Genomic DNA, 20206 nt, shown 5'->3' with positions numbered 1-20206 from the left:
CCAGAAAAATATGAAGAAATAAAACAGACCAACATGTATGTTTGTGTAAAAACTTGCAGCAAAGGTATATTTCCGAAAATGAATTTTAAGTTGTAATAACAATGTTTATATAAATAATATAAATCTTCAAATAAGTACATTTACGTCCAATGAGAGTTAAGACATGAGCAAAAATATCTACACTTTTTTCAAAATCTTCATTTTATTGAACAATATTGCAATTAAGGTTCAGTGATTTGTTGATGCATTGAAAGCATTGACAAAATTATAAGGAGTTATCAGTATTATTAATATAAGTGTAACGGCGAAGAAGATTCCATTCCATAACAATATCATCCCAAACTACAATGAAACCCTCAGTTTAGAATGGCCAATAACGAGGTATCAGGTCCATATGCCACAGAAAGTAAACCAAAATTTAAATAACTTGTCCCTACATATTGCCCTAATAATGATTCCCAATTTATCACAACGGTAGGCTCTGATTATCTGGATTGCCTGGATCGGTTGGTCCAAGCAGCGAGTTTGGTAGGGTGTCTGGTAGCTACGTGAAGCTTGAGATTTCCCTTCCTGTGGGTTCTGTGGTGACAGAAGGAGCACTGGAAGGACGGTTCCTTGCCACAATGGTAGGCCTTGTGGTTCCAAAGAGAGCCTCGCCGCTTGAACCTACTGCCACACTCGCAAATCCAGTTCCTCTCCAATCCTGTCAACAGACGTCATCAAACAGGACATTAATATCAGCCTCCACTTTAACGTAGAGGTGTAACTAACTGTCCCCAGCCGTGTACTGTTTCTTAACACTAAACAAAATAATTTATACTATTTTAATCCATTATACACTTGTAATGAGTTAAATACAATTGTGTTGATTTTAGAGAAGGAAGAACCCTATAAATGAGTTGTTTGAAACTGGATAGTTTTACTACATTTACGGTGTGCAACTCTACCTAACAACAGAGAATATTTCCGCTCTATGTTTCTTTATCGCTATAAAATTACAAGTACTGTGTTTTACAAACATAAACCATTGTTAACAACACTGATCTCCACAAGTTATAACAACGATTGATAACTACAGTTTACTTTATACAAATCCCACATTGAATAAATTAATTAAGACAACACATTAAATTTTATCTTTAATACAGTCATGTCCAAAAATGAACTCAAATTATCAAGGAATGTTTCAGAACCACGTGGGTTTTCAGGTTGAACTTCTGCTTGGACCTGTACGGACAATGCGGACATTGGAACTGCGGGAGCTTGCCACATTCGAATCTTTGATGTTGAGTCAAACCTCTACGATACGAGTACGAGCGACCGCATTCGTCACAAGAGAACTGGAGTTTGGTCTTGGTCGTTCCCAACAGCATGTCTTCCACTTCTGAAAACACACCTGATAAGTTAGACAACACTTGAAACATCTCATCTTCATCCACATCAACATTAACAGTACAGTAGACCTCAGGGATTACCAAGAACTTTACGCCACTGTCACAACCAATTTTATCTTTTAGATCTGGCAAGAGGAGGTTGATACAGAACAACAGTTTATTATTAATGCCTGCGGAATAACTAACAGTCATTCTCAACAGCAAACTGCAGCTTATAAAGAGTACGCTTAAGAGGTTCAACTCTCGATATCTGGTAGATCTGGGAAATTGTTAAATAAGAGTTATAGGTTCGGAGAATTACATTTGTACAACAGAAACTACATTCACGCAAAATAACTAGACTCCAAAGGCGCGGTGTAGCGGGTACGGGGTTATCGCGAGAAAACCGAATCTAGCGACAGCACGGTTCAGAAGTCACCTTTAAGCCGTCGGTCCCTAGGTTAAGTGTTAGAGAAGGCTTCTTAGCCCTAACATCGCGTGGTAAAATAAGACATTATTCGCTTCTTCATTTTCATTCTAGTTAGTTGCTGCTAAGAGTTAAAACTTTCCAGACGTCCAAAAGGTTCCAACCCCCTCTTAATATCTGACAAGAAATACAGTATATCAAGTCATATCCGTGGGGGGGATTGGTATAAGATTAAATTTTTTAGATAAATGATAAATTCAACACGCAAGCCCAAATGTGAGGATTGGGAGTAGATTAACGTCTTTAAACTAAACACCCACCGAGGGAAGAATCTCACCCAAGAACAACACTGTAAATCAACGGTTTCTATTTCAATCCAGTAAAAATGACGGCATAGCATAGTTTCATTTAAAACAATGTAAAAAATAAAATTACAAACTATCCGTGTTAATAATGAACATAACACAATAAATAACCAAGCCGACTTTCTGCAGTAATACAGTTGTCATGACATATTCCACATTCTGCTCTGGACTTGTAGTTTTAAGGGTCTTGAGAGATTCTTGAAGTGTATCGTGTACTTAATAGTTCTTAATAAACCGTCAGTACGATACAATTTTCACAGCCTGTCCCAAATGTGCACAGCAACCAGTAGGTACTGATTGACCTTCTTGGTCTTTCCTGGGGATTACGAGTATGCATCGGTTTATTTATAGACGAGTCAACAACAAATTTAAATATCACTTTCAAACATTGGCTCTTCCTGGATTAACAAACAAGAAAAACAGTGTGTAGATACAGTATTTCTGTTCCAAATCTAACTCAGATTGGCTCTACGTTTAATAAGTTGATTAGTTCTTTGTTTAAAGTTTTGTCATTGACGATGGAATATTTTAAAGGATAACAGGATTTCGGACATTTGCCGTCGAAATATATTTTACAAAAGGTATAACACAACGTTCCGAGGATTCGGGGTGAGGGGGATATTAACACATACAAAGAGGGAGTCCAGTCCAGGCGTTGTCACTGCACAGGATGCAAGTCACGAGTGAGAGAAGTGAAGAGCACAATCACACGTTACACCAGCACAGGCGGAAGTGGGATACTAACAATAAAAACCCCCATTTCTTTCCCTTTTTCTTCTTTCTGTTCTTTATTTTTTAATGTAATAATATTCTCCCTCCACCTGACGAAGATGAGAGACTCCTGTTGTAAAATATAACGAAGGCAAATGGCCAAAATCCTGTTATCCTTTCAAGTTGAGTAGTGCTTGTCGCAAGGTAACAGTCCGTAAGTTATGCCTTGCCGTGAGTTAAGTAACGGTTGCAAACCTCCGTATGACTAATAATATAATCAACACTGATATGAGTGTTTATCTGACGTAATATGGAACTTGCAAACTTCATTTCTAACCCAGTTTCCTTCGTTGTAAATGTAATTATAAAAAATACACAACGCTAAGTAGTAAGAAACACTTTTAATAAAGATCCAAAAACAAAACAAATAACAACTTTGGTGTCAATTTACAATTAAGCCGATAACTACAATAAAACATGAAATATAAAATGAAATCTCTTAATATGCACCTTTAGATTTGAATTGTATACTCAGTATTACATTTTAACAATTGCCTTTAATAATAGTAGGAACTAATTGGTAACAGGCATCGTCTAGGCATGCACTATATCACATCCAAAGCACAGATTGTTTCTTGTACATGTTCACACGTATAAAATATAAACGACGATTGGCAGTTTGTATATTAAATGCAGCAGTTCAACTGTTTTACCGGTACGAGATACAACTTACAATGGTGGTGAGTTTTAACATCTAGACGACTATTCATCCATGGCAGTAAAGAGTAAAGCAGCTTACAAAACTGTATCCATAAAAACATTACATTACAATCTGCATCATAACATCGCTACTTGGTAATTAGTTTACTAAACGAGTCGCTAACATCTAGACGACTATTCATCCATGGCAGTAAAGAGTAAAGCAGCTTACAAAACTGTATCCATAAAAACATTACATTACAATCTGCATCATAACATCGCTACTTGGTAATTAGTTTACTAAACGAGTCGCTAACAATGACGAGTATTACTATCTAAAACGACAAGATATAGATAAATATTGAGAGAATATTTGACACTCCTATACATTTCTCATTATGTAAAAGACTTTATATTCACAGGATGGTAACAGAAGGTAACCATCGCATCACATCGGGGTTCGCTTCTAAAACAAACTGAACACAACTAAATGCCGTGTGTTAGTTAACATTCAATTCTCGTATCAAACATTGCAAAATGTAGTAGACACGAGCATCAAGGGGAAGTTTTATGTTGGAATAGACTGATAGATATTTCTATCGGTTGACGTGTATGACGAGATGCTTTTAAAATTCTATTCACAAAGACTGGAATACTGTGGAAAACTCATCAAATAACTGTTACTGCAAATAACTGTTACTGCAAATAACTGTTATTTGCAGTAAACGAATTTACCTATTGTCTTCCTCTCTACTGGAGCGATGGACGAAAATATTACTTTGGATGTTTTTGTTGCAACTTATATATTGTAAAGTTAAAAATAATTTTCAATTCAGTTTTGCTATTACCACTCAACGCAATTTTTATTGTGCTTGTTTTGAGTCCTACACGTTGAAGATCAAAAAACATAATTTAAGTTTTGTTTTTGATTTACAACTTTTTAAAGATAAATAAATTTCAATGAAAATAGACTTAAATGCACATCCGGAAGGAAGCCTTGTTGGCGTTGATGTCGCTGGTGAAGACTCCATGCTTGCAGCGCAGGTGGGCCGTAAGGTTACTCTTCTGTTTGCTGCGGAAACTGCAGTGAGGACAAGGAAAAGCTGCGGACTTTCCACACTCCCACTTGAGGTGAGAATTTAGTGTGTGCTTGTACGAGTACAGCCGCCCACACCGGACACACTTGAACTGTTTCTTCGCCCCAGAGGCGGTCTCAGTGTCTGCAACCAAGTACCACGTTATTAGTGCGGACTGTACACACTAAATATTACAACAGAGCTGCAGAGCAACGCGGTAAACTGTACTGATGATGCTCCTCTGACCGGTAAATACGAGTGTAGACCAACTTTTGTGCAGGTATAGAAAATATGTATTCAATTCTAGAAGAGTAAAACGTGCTATCACTTGCTTTGTGAAACAGATTACCATGTAACAATTCAGACATTTTCTTAATTATGATTCTCTCTTCTCTTCCAGTAAGTATCTCCGCAGTTTTCTGTGTCTTATATTTAAAAAAACAAAATCAAACGTTTCTCCTCTAAAATGTTTATATTATTTATGTGCTGTTCTTTTCTCTTATCTGATCTTCTACTAATTAACATCAAACGCTTTGTATCTAATTTGCCTACATTTAAACAACTGTTGTCAATCCTAGTGTACAGCGCACGTGAGAGGGTACAATAACTGTACTCATACACAATACAAGCTCACTAAGGTCAATTTCCACACAAGAATAGACAAAAATGACCTCATTTCAAGTGACCTAGATGAATAATGTACAGGATGTTTATAAACAAATATCGGTGTCAAAATACATACAACTTACAATTATAATTCATACATGATATCACAGAGCAACTCAGTTTTTTTCATCTATGTGCGTGTGGACGCAATGTTTCCTCCGCCATCTAGAAAGCGCTAGTAGCAAAATTGTTGTCCAGTAAACACGAGGCTTTTTGTGTTCTACAGTTTACAAAGACCTAATCTGTGTTAACTCTGCAACGTGCGTTCCGTATAAAGTTCGGTTGTGAGCTTCCAAGGTAGGCCTACTATACCCGGGGGCCTAATGACAAGAGCCTCCACGTCCACCCGACCTGGCGCCATATCATTTCTATCTTTGGGAGTTCATAAAGGATCGTGTGTAAGTGTCCACTCCAGACACATTGATCAAAGTTTGGGCGGAAGAACTGGGCTATCGACCTGATCTGTGCCGAGTGACGAATGGAGCTCACGTTGAACACTTGTAAGCTTGTACGTATAAATAACTGTTTCAGTTTGGGCGGAAGAACTGTGTGCTTGCGGAATGGGCTATCGACCTGATGTGTCTGAGTGACGAATGGAGCTCACGGTGAACACTTGTAACACTTGTACGAATACGTAACCACATGTATTCTGTTTCAGTTTGGGCGGAAGAACTGGGCTATCGACCTGATCTGTGCGAGTGACGAATGAGCTCACGTTGAACACTTGAAGCTTGTAACGTAACTGTAAATTTCGTTTTGGGCGAAGTTTGGGCGGAAGAAACTGGGCTATCAACCTGATCTGTGCCCAGTGACGAATGGAGCTCACGTTGAAACACTTGTAAGCTTGTACGTATAAATAACTGTTTCAGTTTGGCGGAAGAACTGGGCTATCGACCTGATCTGTGCCCAGTGACGAATGGAGCTCACGTTTGAACACTTGTAAGCTTGTACGTAATAAATAACTGTTTCAGTTTGGTGGCGGAAGAACTGCTATCGACCTGATCTGTGCCGAGTGACGAATGGAGCTCACGTTGAACACTTGTAAGCTTGTACGTATAAATAACTGTTTCAGTTTGGGCGGAAGAACTGGGCTAATCGACCTGATCTGTGCCGAGTGACGAATGGAGCTCACGTTGAACACTTGTAAGCTTGTACGTATAAATAACTGTTTCAGTTTGGGCGGAAGAACTGGGCTATCGACCTGATCTGTGCCCAGTGACGAATGGAAGCTCACGTTGAACACTTGTAAGCTTGTACGTATAAATAACTGTTTCAAGTTTGGGCGGAAGAACTGGGCTATCGACCTGATCTGTGCCCAGTGACGAATGGAGCTCACGTTGAACACTTGTAAGCTTGTACGTATAAATAACTGTTTCAGTTTGGGCGGAAGAACTGGGCTATCGACCTGATCTGTGCCGAGTGACGAATGGAGCTCACGTTGAACACTTGTAAGCTTGTACGTATAAATAACTGTTTCAGTTTGGGCGGAAGAACTGGGCTATCGACCTGATCTGTGCCCAGTGACGAATGGAGCTCACTTGAACACTTGTAAGCTTGTACGTATAAATAACTGTTTCAGTTTGGGGCGGAAGAACTGGGCTATCGACCTGATCTGTGCCCAGTGACGAATGGAGCTCACGTTGAACACTTGTAAGCTTGTACGTATAAAATAACTGTGTTCAGTTTTGGGCGGAAGAACTGGCTATCGACCTGATCTGTGCCCGGTCAGTGACGAATGGAGCTCACGTTGAACACACTTGTAAGCTTGTACGTATAAATAACTGTTTCAGTTGCTCTTTAATTTCATGTATTAATTATAATTTTAACATTTATATAATAAAAACTACAACTCGTTAGGACTCCTATATTCATTTATAAACAGCCTGTATTTACTTATCCTTGATATTTACTCACGCCTGATTGCCATTGTCTGTACTCAAATCAGACATTGAAAACTGAGCAAGGTGCCCTCTAGTCGAACGTATTCTAAAAGAGACGGTTATTGGATCTCATTACTAAAAATATCAGAATTAATTATGATATAATCATTCTAATTACACCATCAACTAGCAACGAATCTAAGTACAATCCTTGCACTGTGAACTGGGCTCTTGCCAGTTACACTTTTTACCGTCTCACACTCACAGGGTTCCGCAAGTTACTCGTGTAATTTACAATGAATTAGTAACTTTCGAGAGACCCGGGTGAACTGGGCTCTTGCCAGTTACACTTTTTACCGTCTCACACTCACAGGGTTCCGCAAGTTACTCGTGTAATTTACAATGAATTAGTAACTTTCGAGAGACCCGGGTGAACTGGGCTCTTACCAGTTACACTTTTTACCGTCTTACACTCACAGGGTTCCGCAAGTTACTCGTGTAATTTACAATGAATTAGTAACTTTCGACAGACCCGGGTGAACTGGGCTCTTGCCAGTTACACTTTTTACCGTCTTACACTCACAGGGTTCCGCAAGTTACTCGTGTAATTTACAATGAATTAGTAACTTTCGAGAGATCCGGGTGAACTGGGCTCTTGCCAGTTACACTTTTTACCGTCTTACACTCACAGGGTTCCGCAAGTTACTCGTGTAATTTACAATGAATTAGTAACTTTCGAGAGACCCGGGTGAACTGGGCTCTTGCCAGTTACACTTTTTACCGTCTTACACTCACAGGGTTCCGCAAGTTACTCGTGTAATTTACAATGAATTAGTAACTTTCGAGAGACCCGGGTGAACTGGGCTCTTGCCAGTTACACTTTTTACCGTCTTACACTCACAGGGTTCCGCAAGTTACTCGTGTAATTTACAATGAATTAGTAACTTTTGAGAGACCCGGGTGAACTGGGCTCTTGCCAGTTACACTTTTTACCGTCTTACACTCACAGGGTTCCGCAAGTTACTCGTGTAATTTACAATGAATTAGTAACTTTCGAGAGACCCGGGTGAACTGGGCTCTTGCCAGTTACACTTTTTACCGTCTCACACTCACAGGGTTCCGCAAGTTACTCGTGTAATTTACAATGAATTAGTAACTTTCGAGAGACCCGGTTATAGTAATAACTAATATAACTAATATTTCAATAATTCAAACTGCTGAATTGATTGTTCATTTAAACGTATGTATCTACAAAAGTGTGTATCTCGCAAGTAAAAAAGGATTATCAAGAAGATAAATGAAATATATTTATACATGTTGTCTTTAAAGAGTTTATTACAATAAGTATGTATTCTACAAAAATTACAACCTACATTAAATATACCCTTTCCATTTCAATAAAAAGTATTTAACAAAGCAACTCCAAAAATAAATCTCAAAAGTTTATCTCCATTTTTGTCCCACGTATGTCTTTAAACAATATACTACAGTTCTCTGGTATATTATACATTTAAGAGATATGGGAGCTTCTACACAAGTCATCGGTCTGACAGCGGCCTGTTGTGAAGCAGCAACACGTGGCGTGTGAGATTCCCCTTCTGTTTAGCTCTGTAAGGACAGTGAGGGCAGGCGAACCTGGGCTCCTGGTTACACTCGAAGCGCTGGTGGGTGCCTAGGGTCGACAGATACTTGTAGGTTCTGTGACACCTTGAACACCTGAACTGTTCCGTACCGTCGGACCCTCTCTCTGTAGTAAACTTTCCCGGCAACTTGGAATCTGTAACGTAACACGCTTGCCACTGTCTTATACAACATGCGCACAACACTTCTGATTACCTTAGACACCTACTAGCCAGTTATATTGAATTGCAAGAAGATATGCCTTTTCTATCTCACTTTGCCATAAATACCCAATTTAATTATGTTATAATCTTATACATTTTACAGAGTTTACTTATGATAAGTAAATTCCAGACTACAGAAGAAAAAACATATGTCGATTTCCGACTGTATCGTCTTTTTGAACCATCTTTATTGTACTATTATTACGAAAACATGAAACCCTCAGTCCAGTTCATTAGAGCTTTGGACTAACAATACAGATTTAGAAATTAGTCCAGTCCAAAACAGGTATAAAAGTCGGAGAGTAACGAAAGTACAAAATATACTATGAACGATATCGTAAGGAAGCCAACACATATTTTAAAACATCATAATGACTTACGGGGAGTGAATAAATTTGTTTTACTATCTAATGAACCATAATTATATTTTACGACAAAGATAATTACATCCCAATATTTATATAAGATCATCGCTACAATTGAAGAGAGCAGAATGTTGCCTCAAGAGATGCCTTTTGAAGTTGCTTCTTATTTTTGTCTTGTACGCGCAGTGCTGGCACTTGAGGTGGGCTTCTTTGCCGCACTCAAAGCGCTGATGAGAGCGCAGCGTGTGCCGGTGTTTGTACGTGCGTGCGCATCTGACACACTGAAACATGCTGGTACCATCGGGCTGCAGACACTTCGTATACTCAACATCTGCAAGCATCGAAAGTGCCATACTGTCAATGTTTTACAACTTATTACAAACTCAGTGATACATACAAGTACGCATTACTGGTGTGTATATGCTTTCATTTCTGGAAATGTTTTGGAAAAAGACATTTTGGCTCACCGACCACATGATTTATTAAGATTTACGTTACAAATCATAAAAACTGTCACATTGAAACTTACGTCACTGAACCGCCCGGATTCGTTAAAGCTACTACAATGTACTATGAAGTAGGTCTGAAACATTCTTTAGTTCCGACGTCTCAGACTCCGGGATCTCATCTATAGAAGCTCCTAAGCCCCCAGCGATCAAATATAGGAGTAATCACACTTAATTTACACTTAATTCCTCACCTGAGTTTAAACAACATTTTCCGAACTAGAATATGATATGGTAAACCTCTCAAGTCTAGGCAGGTTCTTATGTACAAGAAGAATCATTAACTGGGGTTCAGTGGGTTAAACCAAATAAAACTCAATGTAAAGAATAAGTTTCAATTCAATTGCATAGCATTACAAATATCTAACATCTAATCAATAATAATCGGAATTCACATAATTATCAGTTTCTAGTGTATTGTTAGACCAATAAAAGAAAGAATTCGTCCATCCAGAGTTGAAGATCCTTTTGTCAGTACCAATAAATCCATTAGAAAGGTCAACGTGGCGCAATTGGTGTTCAATTGAGTTATTGTTAATTTTTAAATGTTTTTAGTCATATCCGTTTGAAATTACTATCAAAAAGACAAGAAAAATATAAAACTGTTTAATCATTACACGAGGTATTCTGGAAATTTCAAGAAGTATTTAGGTACATCTATCATGAGATAGGCAGAATATACGGCTAGGTACGTTTACATTGAAACATATTGACATATCTTTGTTTATATTATTAACAACATGACATTATCTTAAAATGTATCACAATTATAAATCTTTGAATCCCTAAGTAATCAATTATTATAACACTAATTTCATGGCGTTACACTTTTATGATAGAAAATTAACATTTTTATCTTCAACCATTTTTATTTGGGCCTGGTTACAAATATCCTACTTAAGTGCATACAATTCCTCCGTTACTTACAAGATTATATGTTCTGTCTTTGAGACGATTGTCCCACCTTAAGCGATGGTGTGACAACAATAACACTACAAGTAGCAAATGTCACAATAACGTCTGATGCTGATACAAGACGTGTCTCCGCAAGTTCGTCCTCTGTTTCGCCTTGTACGGGCAGTGGGGACAAGCGAACTGCGGCTCTTTGCCGCACTCGTAGCGAAGATGCCTGCAAATCGCCGGCGCTTGCTTGTACTGTCGGCCACAAGCTCGGCAGCGGTAGCAGGTTTGGCCGTCCTCACGGCAGACTTTGGAGTACCGCAGTTGGCCTGCAAGCAGGTAGTCTTTATATCACAATAATCTGACAAAAGAAATACAAATCTTGAAAAAATTACTAGCGTTTATTTTTAAATAAATAAATAAGTATTTTCATAAAACTTAGGTTGCAAAACTACGACTCGTAAATATAAATTGTTAATACTTGAAGGTATAGATCTGATGTTATTACAACAAAACTCCCAAATAGTGACAGCAGTTTGTAATGGATCAATCCGAGTAGTATTAATAATGTAATCTACAAAACTACGACTCGTAAATATAAATTGTTAATACTTGAAGGTATAGATCTGATGTTATTACAATAAAACTCCCAAATAGTGACAGCAGTTTGTAATGGATCAATCCTAGTAGTATTAATAATGTAATCTACAAAACTACGACTCGTAAATATAAATTGTTAATACTTGAAGGTATAGATCTGATGTTATTACAATAAAACTCCCAAATAGTGACAGCAGTTTGTAATGGATCAACCCTAGTAGTAATCTACAAAACGCTACATAACATTTTATGTACCGTATATAATGAATATTTTTGTTTCAGATCATTTCTCGTTTATTTTTACTCAATTAATATTAGCGTTATAATCCTAGAGATATAAATTATTTTTTTGTTTGGATCAAAACTCCCTTTAACGGATATATAGAATATATTTGAATAACATTTTACCTACAACTAAAAACTTACGAAAATAAATTCAACCTCAACAATTTGTTAATATCTTCCCTTCATTAATCCCTTCTTTAAGTAAAACACATTTAGTCAAATATAAAAACTTAAAATGTATTAAATATAAATCACGTATAAAGTTTATTGAATTCAAGGTAGATATTTTATTATAAGGCATTGCTATGATATCAGACTATTTCAATTATTTTGTATAGTCATGATAGTCTTTTGTGTAACAAACATATCTTACACAAATCACCAATCATGCAATAAATGTGACGATCATTTACAGATAGACCACAACTCTCGAAACGTTCAAGAGTGCGAGTTACCTCATACAATTCCTATTCAATTTTTCACTGACCACATAACAACTTTATTTCATTTCACATTATCATAGGAAGCTATTCTAGGACGTATAATCCCTATTCAATTTTTCACTGACCACATTAACACCTATATTTCATTTCACATTATCATTGGAAGCTATTGTAGGACGTAAAATTCCTATTCAATTTTTCACTGACCACATAACAACTTTATTTCATTTCACATTATCATAGGAAGCTATTCCAGGACGTATAATTCCTATTCAATTTTTCACTGACCACATTAACACCTATATTTCATTTCATATTTTCATTGGAAGCTTTTCTAAGAATTGATATTTTAATGTTTATTAAATTTAATACGTTCGTATTGACAGATTTTACCATAGTGTATGCAAATGTATTTACACATGGATGAAAAAAATTATTTCTATTGAACTGTAATGTATTATAATAAACAATAAATTTAGTCCATGTATCACAGAGCAACGAGTTACAATTAAGAACTGTTCAATATTTTAACAAAATATTACAACAGGAAACAACATATATTTACTAGGAATGAAATTAGTTATTCCTTCACAAAATATATAAACTTTCATATTTTTTTATTAAAATGTAAAAACAAAATCAGCTTGAATAATTAAACACATAAAAACATAAAATAATTATAAAACAATTACATTCAAAACGAAACATTATAATGTCTCATTTTTGACACATAAAAACACACAATAAGTAAATTTTGGTCTATGGCAGAACTTTGAAATGCTTGAGCAAAGCATGCTTGCGCAAGTTTCCCTTCTGCTTTGCACGGTAAGGACAATGGGGACAAGAGAACTGTGGATCTTTGCCGCACTCAAATCGGAGATGTGTGTAGATCGCCGAGTAATGCTTGTAGCTCCTCCCACAAGTGTTGCAACTATAGTTCTTGCCACCATCCGACTGAGGTACCACAGTGTACTTATCTGCACTTGTGGCGTCTGAAATATCAATTGTTCGTTAATAGCCACACACACTACACTTACTGAAACATAAGCTTTGTAGTTAAATGTGAACCTGCAAGCGAGATTACAGAATATGACTCTTAACCCCCCCCCCCGTCTCATTTTTGACAAATAATTAAGGTGATACAAAATTAATATATTGTGCCTAATAAAGTAAAGCATAATGCAGGAAATCTACTAAATTATTTCCAAAACGTATCGGAGGTAGTTTAGCAATATTGTGACAGTAATGAAGGTGGGTTCAAAGTCAAGGTCATGTTATTGTAATCATTATCTCATATTAAATTAAGGACCGAAAGGAAATTTTCAACCGTGTGACACTGGTATTATTGTTTCTTTTTAAAAAATTGCACAAACTAGGAACGAGGGACGAGTTTATGAATAAAAAAATATAAATTGATGTTCCCTAATATACTAAAGCATATTAATTTGCTTTAAAACTTAATATTATATATACACATTGTTTAAAGTCACTTAATGAGTTAAATCGATGTATATCTCAAAGGTAAGGTCCAAAGTCCTTTGGAACGTATTTTGAAACTGACATATATGTCAAGTATAATTATTATATAAAATACGTAAGGCAATGAATAAAAAGCTAATTAAATAACATGATTGTTTTAATTGAACAATTGTCAGTAGAAGGAAGTTATCCAGGAGTCACGATCGGGTTGTGTTTAAACCCCGCTCCAGAGTGTCAGCGAAATGCTGGCCATAGATGTGCTTGCTTAGGTTCCCCTTGAGTTTCGCCTTGTAGGGACAGTGGGGACAAGCGAACTGCGGCTCCTTGCCGCACTCGTAGCGCTGGTGCCTCCATAGCGTGTGCTTGTGCTTGTAGCTTCGTTGACAATACAGGCACTTGTAGAGGAGACTGCCGTCGGTATCGTGAATCAACAGGAAATTGGGTTTTTCTACTGTAGAACCAAGCTGATATTAGGTATTACTTTCAACATATAAAACAATCTTATGTCAATACTTTGGCTTTTGAGCGGCAAAGTGAGTAGTACTGGGATATGTAGTATAGTCTGATCCTGATAATACTAATTTTATACTTACAATGTATGTTTTGAACACATAAAGCACAATGCAAAACAACTACCTTTTGAAGTCAATTACAAATTATTTCCTAAATGTTTGACTTCCATTCCAGTAATTTGTGTTACTACGAATGATATTTTTTAATTTTGTATACTGTCATCATAATTATGTTTTGTTTTTTTTTTTTCAATTAAAAATTCATTCTTTTTTGGGTTCTTAGCGGATTTACGGTGTTAAGTCTGTGCCTAACTCTAGCTAGCACAAATACAGTTTCAATCGTGTAAGTGAAATCTTACTTATATAAACCGCACCAAGGCCTGAAAATGTATCAAATGTCACAGCTCACAATTTATAGTGCATCAACGTTTGCTGTGTTTTAAATAAACTTATCCACTATGCGTACTTTACAGAATATTTACTGGGAATGTCACTTAAAACATTGAAAGCGACTTTACCTAAAGTAGCATGTAAGGCAACTACCTAGTTACCTTAATTGTGCAGAAAGCAGACATTTGTGGTACACATATAGGTCATACGATATTTCTATGGTATTGTTAAAGTCTACTTCCAATATCAGGAAGGCAAAGCAAAAAGATATTTAGATAGGGATTCAAATGCTACTTCGTAGCCAAACACTAATAAATGTACAGAAACGTTACGGAAATTACATATTGGACAAAATAACACTTAAGAACTATAGTAAATAAGTAACATTGTTGTCAGCGGTTGTTTTTAGGGATTGCACCATTATTCATTTGCTTATTTCATAACCAAATCATTTCCCTCAATGCATATCATTGCGGTCGTTAAAATTTGAGATCCTGACAAATACTGTTTTATCATCCATTTAATTAATTAAGTATATTACAAACACATTTTACGGTTACATTTTTCAGACTGCCTAACCTTAGAATATTTTGGTTTAGTAAGACTGTATGTTATTTCCATTATAATTGTATGTTTTCTACCAGCTTTAATGCGTATAAAAGTTTAATGCCGAGTATCAGGGGGGGGGCTGGCGGACCGGAGTTAACCCGTGTAGAGAACATAGTACAGTATATGAGTTCTTGTTATTGTTTAAACTGTTCAAAACGTACTTACAGAAAGGTAACGAAAAACCAGTACTGCATTACGATATTTTTATTTCAACTGTTTTGTAGTGTCCAATGGATAAATACAGATAAAGCGTACTTCTACAATAACGTCATCTACTAGTTCAATAGATTCATATTTTCGTGGGGTTTAAAATGACGTCGCACCATATGTTTCTTGAGGTTACTCTTCAGCTTGGTCTTATAGGGACAATGAGGACATCCGAACTGGGGGTCTTGACCGCAAATGAAACGCTGGTGTTCGGCGAGACTGCCTTTCTTCCTGAAGACATGGTGGCACACGTTACACTGGTACTGGGAGGAGCCGTCTGGCTGCAGAATGGTCGCGAACTCCATACCTACTGACAAACGAGATGTTGAGAAATCAGTGGCACCAGCATGCCAGGAATGCAAAAACATTTTAACGGTTAGAAACATCTCAAGAAGCGCTCTTAGTTTTATTTCTTAGTTACGCAACAACGCAAAACGTTTAAATGAGATTCGACTATTCAAAACATTCGTGGTATTTAAATGGTTTACGCAATATAATCTGTGTCAATGCAGATATAACTTTAATTTATATTTAGAAAGAGCTTCTCAGTATCTGTTAGGATTGATTTATTGAACCGATAGCCCTCAACAATCACGCCTAACGTGGTCTGAAAGCCAAAGCAGTATTAACAAGAATCGACATAGAACGGACACACTAACTATATACGAGTATTATGTGGAATGTGTAGCTTGTTGATATTTGTTTTATTATTCTTAAAAATTCTCTCTTATACCTGCACTAAATCAATGGCCAAGAAGAACAATGTAATTAACATTCTAAGTTCACAAGCAGTAATCTGACAGTTGACAGTCTGCAGCTTCACTCCAGTGCAGCACAAAGAACAAGACAATGGTCACAATATTCATTACCTTAATGATTGGCTATCAGGGACAACGGTAAAGGGCGCGATAAAAACACCATATTTAGCAATAAATCATTTGTTTAACAACCAACAAGAAGTCATATTTGTCAATTAACACTCTAGCACCAAACGATTGTCGATTTTTCAATAAATTAAATCGTAACCACAACGTTCCAACAAATACTCCTCATAAACATATCACATAAACTTCACAAAACCCAAACAAACCATTTTACAGTCAATAAATGGCCAAAATGTTAGTTCAACTGGGGTCTATCCTGTTTTATCACATGTCGGATGACGACGTGTTTATTGAGATTGCTCTTCAGCTTCGCCTTGTAAGGACAGTGGGGACACGCGAACTGCGGCAACTTGCCGCACTCGTAGCGAAGATGAGTCTGGAGAGTCCGCTCGTGCTTGTAAGTACGGCCACAACAACGGCAGTGGAACATTTCACTGGCCACTAGACCCTCTTGAGAGAGAACACACAGGTCTTCGTAATCTGCAACTAATATCTGGTGTTACTGAAGGCGCAACATTGGAATTTCTCAAACCTCTACCTTATACATCTTGAATATGAAAGGGTTGACACTACGTTTAATTTTGATACATTACATTTTTACAATCATTAAACATATAGCGTAATCCTTATAGTGTTACGTTTACTAAAATAAATTCTATGAATTTTTCAGGGAGTACTATCCACTCGGATATTTAGTTTCAAATGTAAAAATATTAATATCAAGTTCATCACACAACTTACAAAACAAACTAAAACGTTTTACTACACCACATAAATACGGATTATTGTTAGTTCCTGTTAGTTCCAATAATCAACATAGATGTTATATATATTTACTCAATAAATAAGAAACATACAGACTTTGATGAACCAAATATGATAAGAGTCAAATTCTTGTCTATAATAATTTGAATTCTACAATTACACTATTACTATGGCCATGAATAGCTGCAGAGAGGCCCTGTAGGTCCTGTCAAATTTGAATGTGGTATTCAGAGAACTTAAAATACTCATTTTAAATAATATTCCATTAATAGTTTACTATTTCTAAAATGTAACTGAATCATGACCAACATTCTCTGAATGTTTCTGTAAAAGACATAAATTGTGTACTAAACATATTTGGAAATGCAACACAGTGTCTTGTGTTAGCTGCAAAGAATGAAGTACGGTAATCTATATAAAAATTAAAGCGTGCCTAAGCGTGGATAAAAATTACGTTTCTTAGTGAAAATGATGAAAACACTGTTACCTCGATGACACAACACAGATTAGCAGTCTCCTATCCAGATATCACACGGGTAAGTGATGTGTTCTGGCTACGTGACGCCGTAACGAACCTCGTACTTTCGCTTTATAGGGACAATGGGTACAAGCGAACTGCGGGTTCTTGCCACATTCGTAGCGCTTGTGTTGATTGAGAGCTCTCTTGTGGGCATAGGTACGCCTGCAATCTTGACAAGTGTAGGGTCGGTAGGACACTGAGACTTGGCGCTCCTTACTGAGCCATCTCGCACTCACTGGAACAATCACAGCTGTTTCTTACACCGCTCCAAACATGTTACATCTTCAATATTACACGATTTATGGTCATCTACTAGACTTCAGAATCCAATATTTAATTTCTTATTTGGTTCCCTAGGTGCTCAAAATGCAAATAAGGTATTACAACTACTGGTCAGACGCACTATTCTGAGGGATAAGACTGATCAAAAGGTTATTTTCTATTTTTATTCAAGAATGTGTTACAAGGAACCATAATGAGGCATTGCATGTCGAAAGACGATATGGCGTTGAAGGTTTCGCTTGCGCTTCGACTTGGCTGGGCAATATGGGCAGGAAAATTGAGGCTCGACCCCACAATCTTCCTTCAGATGTCCCAATACGGCCTTCCGTGTCTTGTAGTAGTGGTTACAATTCTTGCACCTGTATCTCTTGGTGCCGTCTTCTCCCATCTCTTCACACATCATGTCCATATAGACTGCAACAAGTAACATCTCCATTTGTCAAGGCGAAACAGATAAAAACGTACACATTACAATATGTGGACACCGACACTGTCTTTATAACCGTTCTTTTGTAACGATCTCCTGGCGGCTTTTATTGATCTCGATAAAGAAAACAGCACCGCCCATGAGGTATTAATTTCCTGTAAATACAATAGACAATGGTTGAATTCTAGTAGTATACTCCATACACTGTATGTAATGTGGCTTTTTTAATAAATCCTTAATAAAATTTGAAAATGTTATTGTAACATAACATATGAATAGAAAAAAAATATTTCAAGAAATATTTTTAGAGTAAGTTTAACTTGATTTTCAAGTCATCCAGCTAAATTAAATCTTGAAGATTGATAAAAAATTACGTTACATAAAAGTTACATATTTAGCATCTAAGTATCTTTGTGGTTTATGTATATGAGTATATATGTGTACATGTATATACGTAAAGCATGTACTTTAATGTAATATTTGTTTATTTTGGTTATGTAATGTATTATTTGTATCATTGTGAAAAGCAATTTAATTATGTGTGCTTTTTATGTATATATAAAGTATTTAAGATTTATTGTTGTTCTTATGTACATTTTCTCTTTAAAAGGAGTTGCCAGGCTCATCTGCTTTTTATGAATTAGTGATGGAAATCTCAACTCAGTTATTAGCTCAGAGTTGCATACCCATTATAAATTTGTTTACTCTTGTAATATATTTTTTTACCAAATGACAGTAAACTTATTTACTTTGGAAATAAAGATTATTGATTCTTGATTTTGGAGTAACTTTCAGTGTGATACTTTTTTCAACAGAGTACATTGTTAGTCTAAATTAAGAATACCCAAAAAGAGGAACGAATGAGTAATGGTCACGAAAGTAACAATTATTATTTATTAACAAGCTCCAGTCAAACCGTGGACTCGGCAAGGGAGAGATGACGTATGGTGATGTGCCGACGCAAGTTACCCTTAACCTTAGTCTTATAGGGACAATAGGGACAGGCGAACTGCGGGTCCTTGCCGCACTCGAACTTCTGGTGAGTGCCGAGCGTGTTCCTGTGTTTGTAGAGTCGTCCGCAGCTGCCGCACCTGAACATCCTGGAGCCATCCGGCTGGACAGTCAACTGGAACTGCGGTTCTGGAACCAACCACATGTTCAATCATGGCAGTTTTAGCTTTAATTGTTCTCGTCGCTGTTCAATAATCTGAAAATATTCAATAAATAATGAGATAATGATTTATTTTCGATAAATATTTACTATTTAATCATAAATTACTCATTTGAAAATACTAAACCATCTTTAACCAGTTGCGATGGTTTAGCAATACATAAAAAACATAACTTAGAGTCTACCTTTACAAAATAAATAGTGCGACGAGCTCGTGCAACATCTTAACCAACACAGTATGTACACTACCTAGATCAATAAAACAACATACAAAAAACAATAGTCAGAACATAATTAGACAAAAGCAAAGCTTCACTTCTAATAAAAAAATATGTGACATCATAAAGTAACATAACAAAATGTCGTAGCTAAGATATAATCAAATTGAAATTAACAAAGTTCCACAAAAGAAAATACTAATAACAATAATGATTGAACTGTAATATTGTACTAAGTATCTGTAAAAGAAACAAAAATAACAAAAATAGCATAATCTTGTTCGATAAGAATTCACATTGTTACCTTCAGCAAAATATACCAAATCAGACTATCTCAGAATATGTATCAGTATTGACGTGTCCTCAATATATATATATATATATATATATATATATATATATATATATATATATTATTATTTTAAAACTCAATATCAAAACGATTTTTCAAGTTTGCTTAATGTTTTTGCCTTTTGAAAATGACATACACTACTATTAATACAGTAGTCCATTCATGGTAAACAACTATGTCCTCTACTACTCTATAATAAGCTGTTATAATTTCTTAAAACCCAAATGGTATCAAAATTCTGTTGAAAGAA

At 36.3% G+C, this 20206-nt stretch overlaps 1 protein-coding gene across 1 annotated transcript; it reads right to left on the bottom strand.

Annotated features, from left to right (window-relative positions):
• Positions 1 to 13758: 13758 nt before the first annotated feature.
• Positions 13759 to 16443, bottom strand: LOC124356087 (longitudinals lacking protein, isoforms A/B/D/L-like). Its single transcript, XM_046807253.1, has 2 exons — positions 15454 to 16443; positions 13759 to 14070 (listed from the first exon to the last, which is right to left on the bottom strand). Exons 1-2 carry the CDS (start codon positions 15721 to 15723, stop codon positions 14068 to 14070), a joined length of 273 nt encoding a protein of 90 aa, XP_046663209.1. The 5' UTR covers positions 15724 to 16443; the 3' UTR covers positions 13759 to 14067.
• Between the last annotated feature and the right edge of the window lie 3763 nt (positions 16444 to 20206).

The sequence above is a fragment of the Homalodisca vitripennis genome, chromosome 2, assembly GCF_021130785.1.
Source record: "Homalodisca vitripennis isolate AUS2020 chromosome 2, UT_GWSS_2.1, whole genome shotgun sequence".
Taxonomy (NCBI): Eukaryota; Metazoa; Arthropoda; class Insecta; order Hemiptera; family Cicadellidae; genus Homalodisca; species Homalodisca vitripennis.
This window is presented reverse-complemented; position numbering and strand designations above follow the sequence as displayed.

Excerpts from the sequence above, each read along its gene's own strand:
- LOC124356087 (XM_046807253.1), bottom strand. The coding sequence starts at position 15,723 with ATGTTTCTAACCGTTAAAATGTTTTTGCATTCCTGGCATGCTGGTGCC.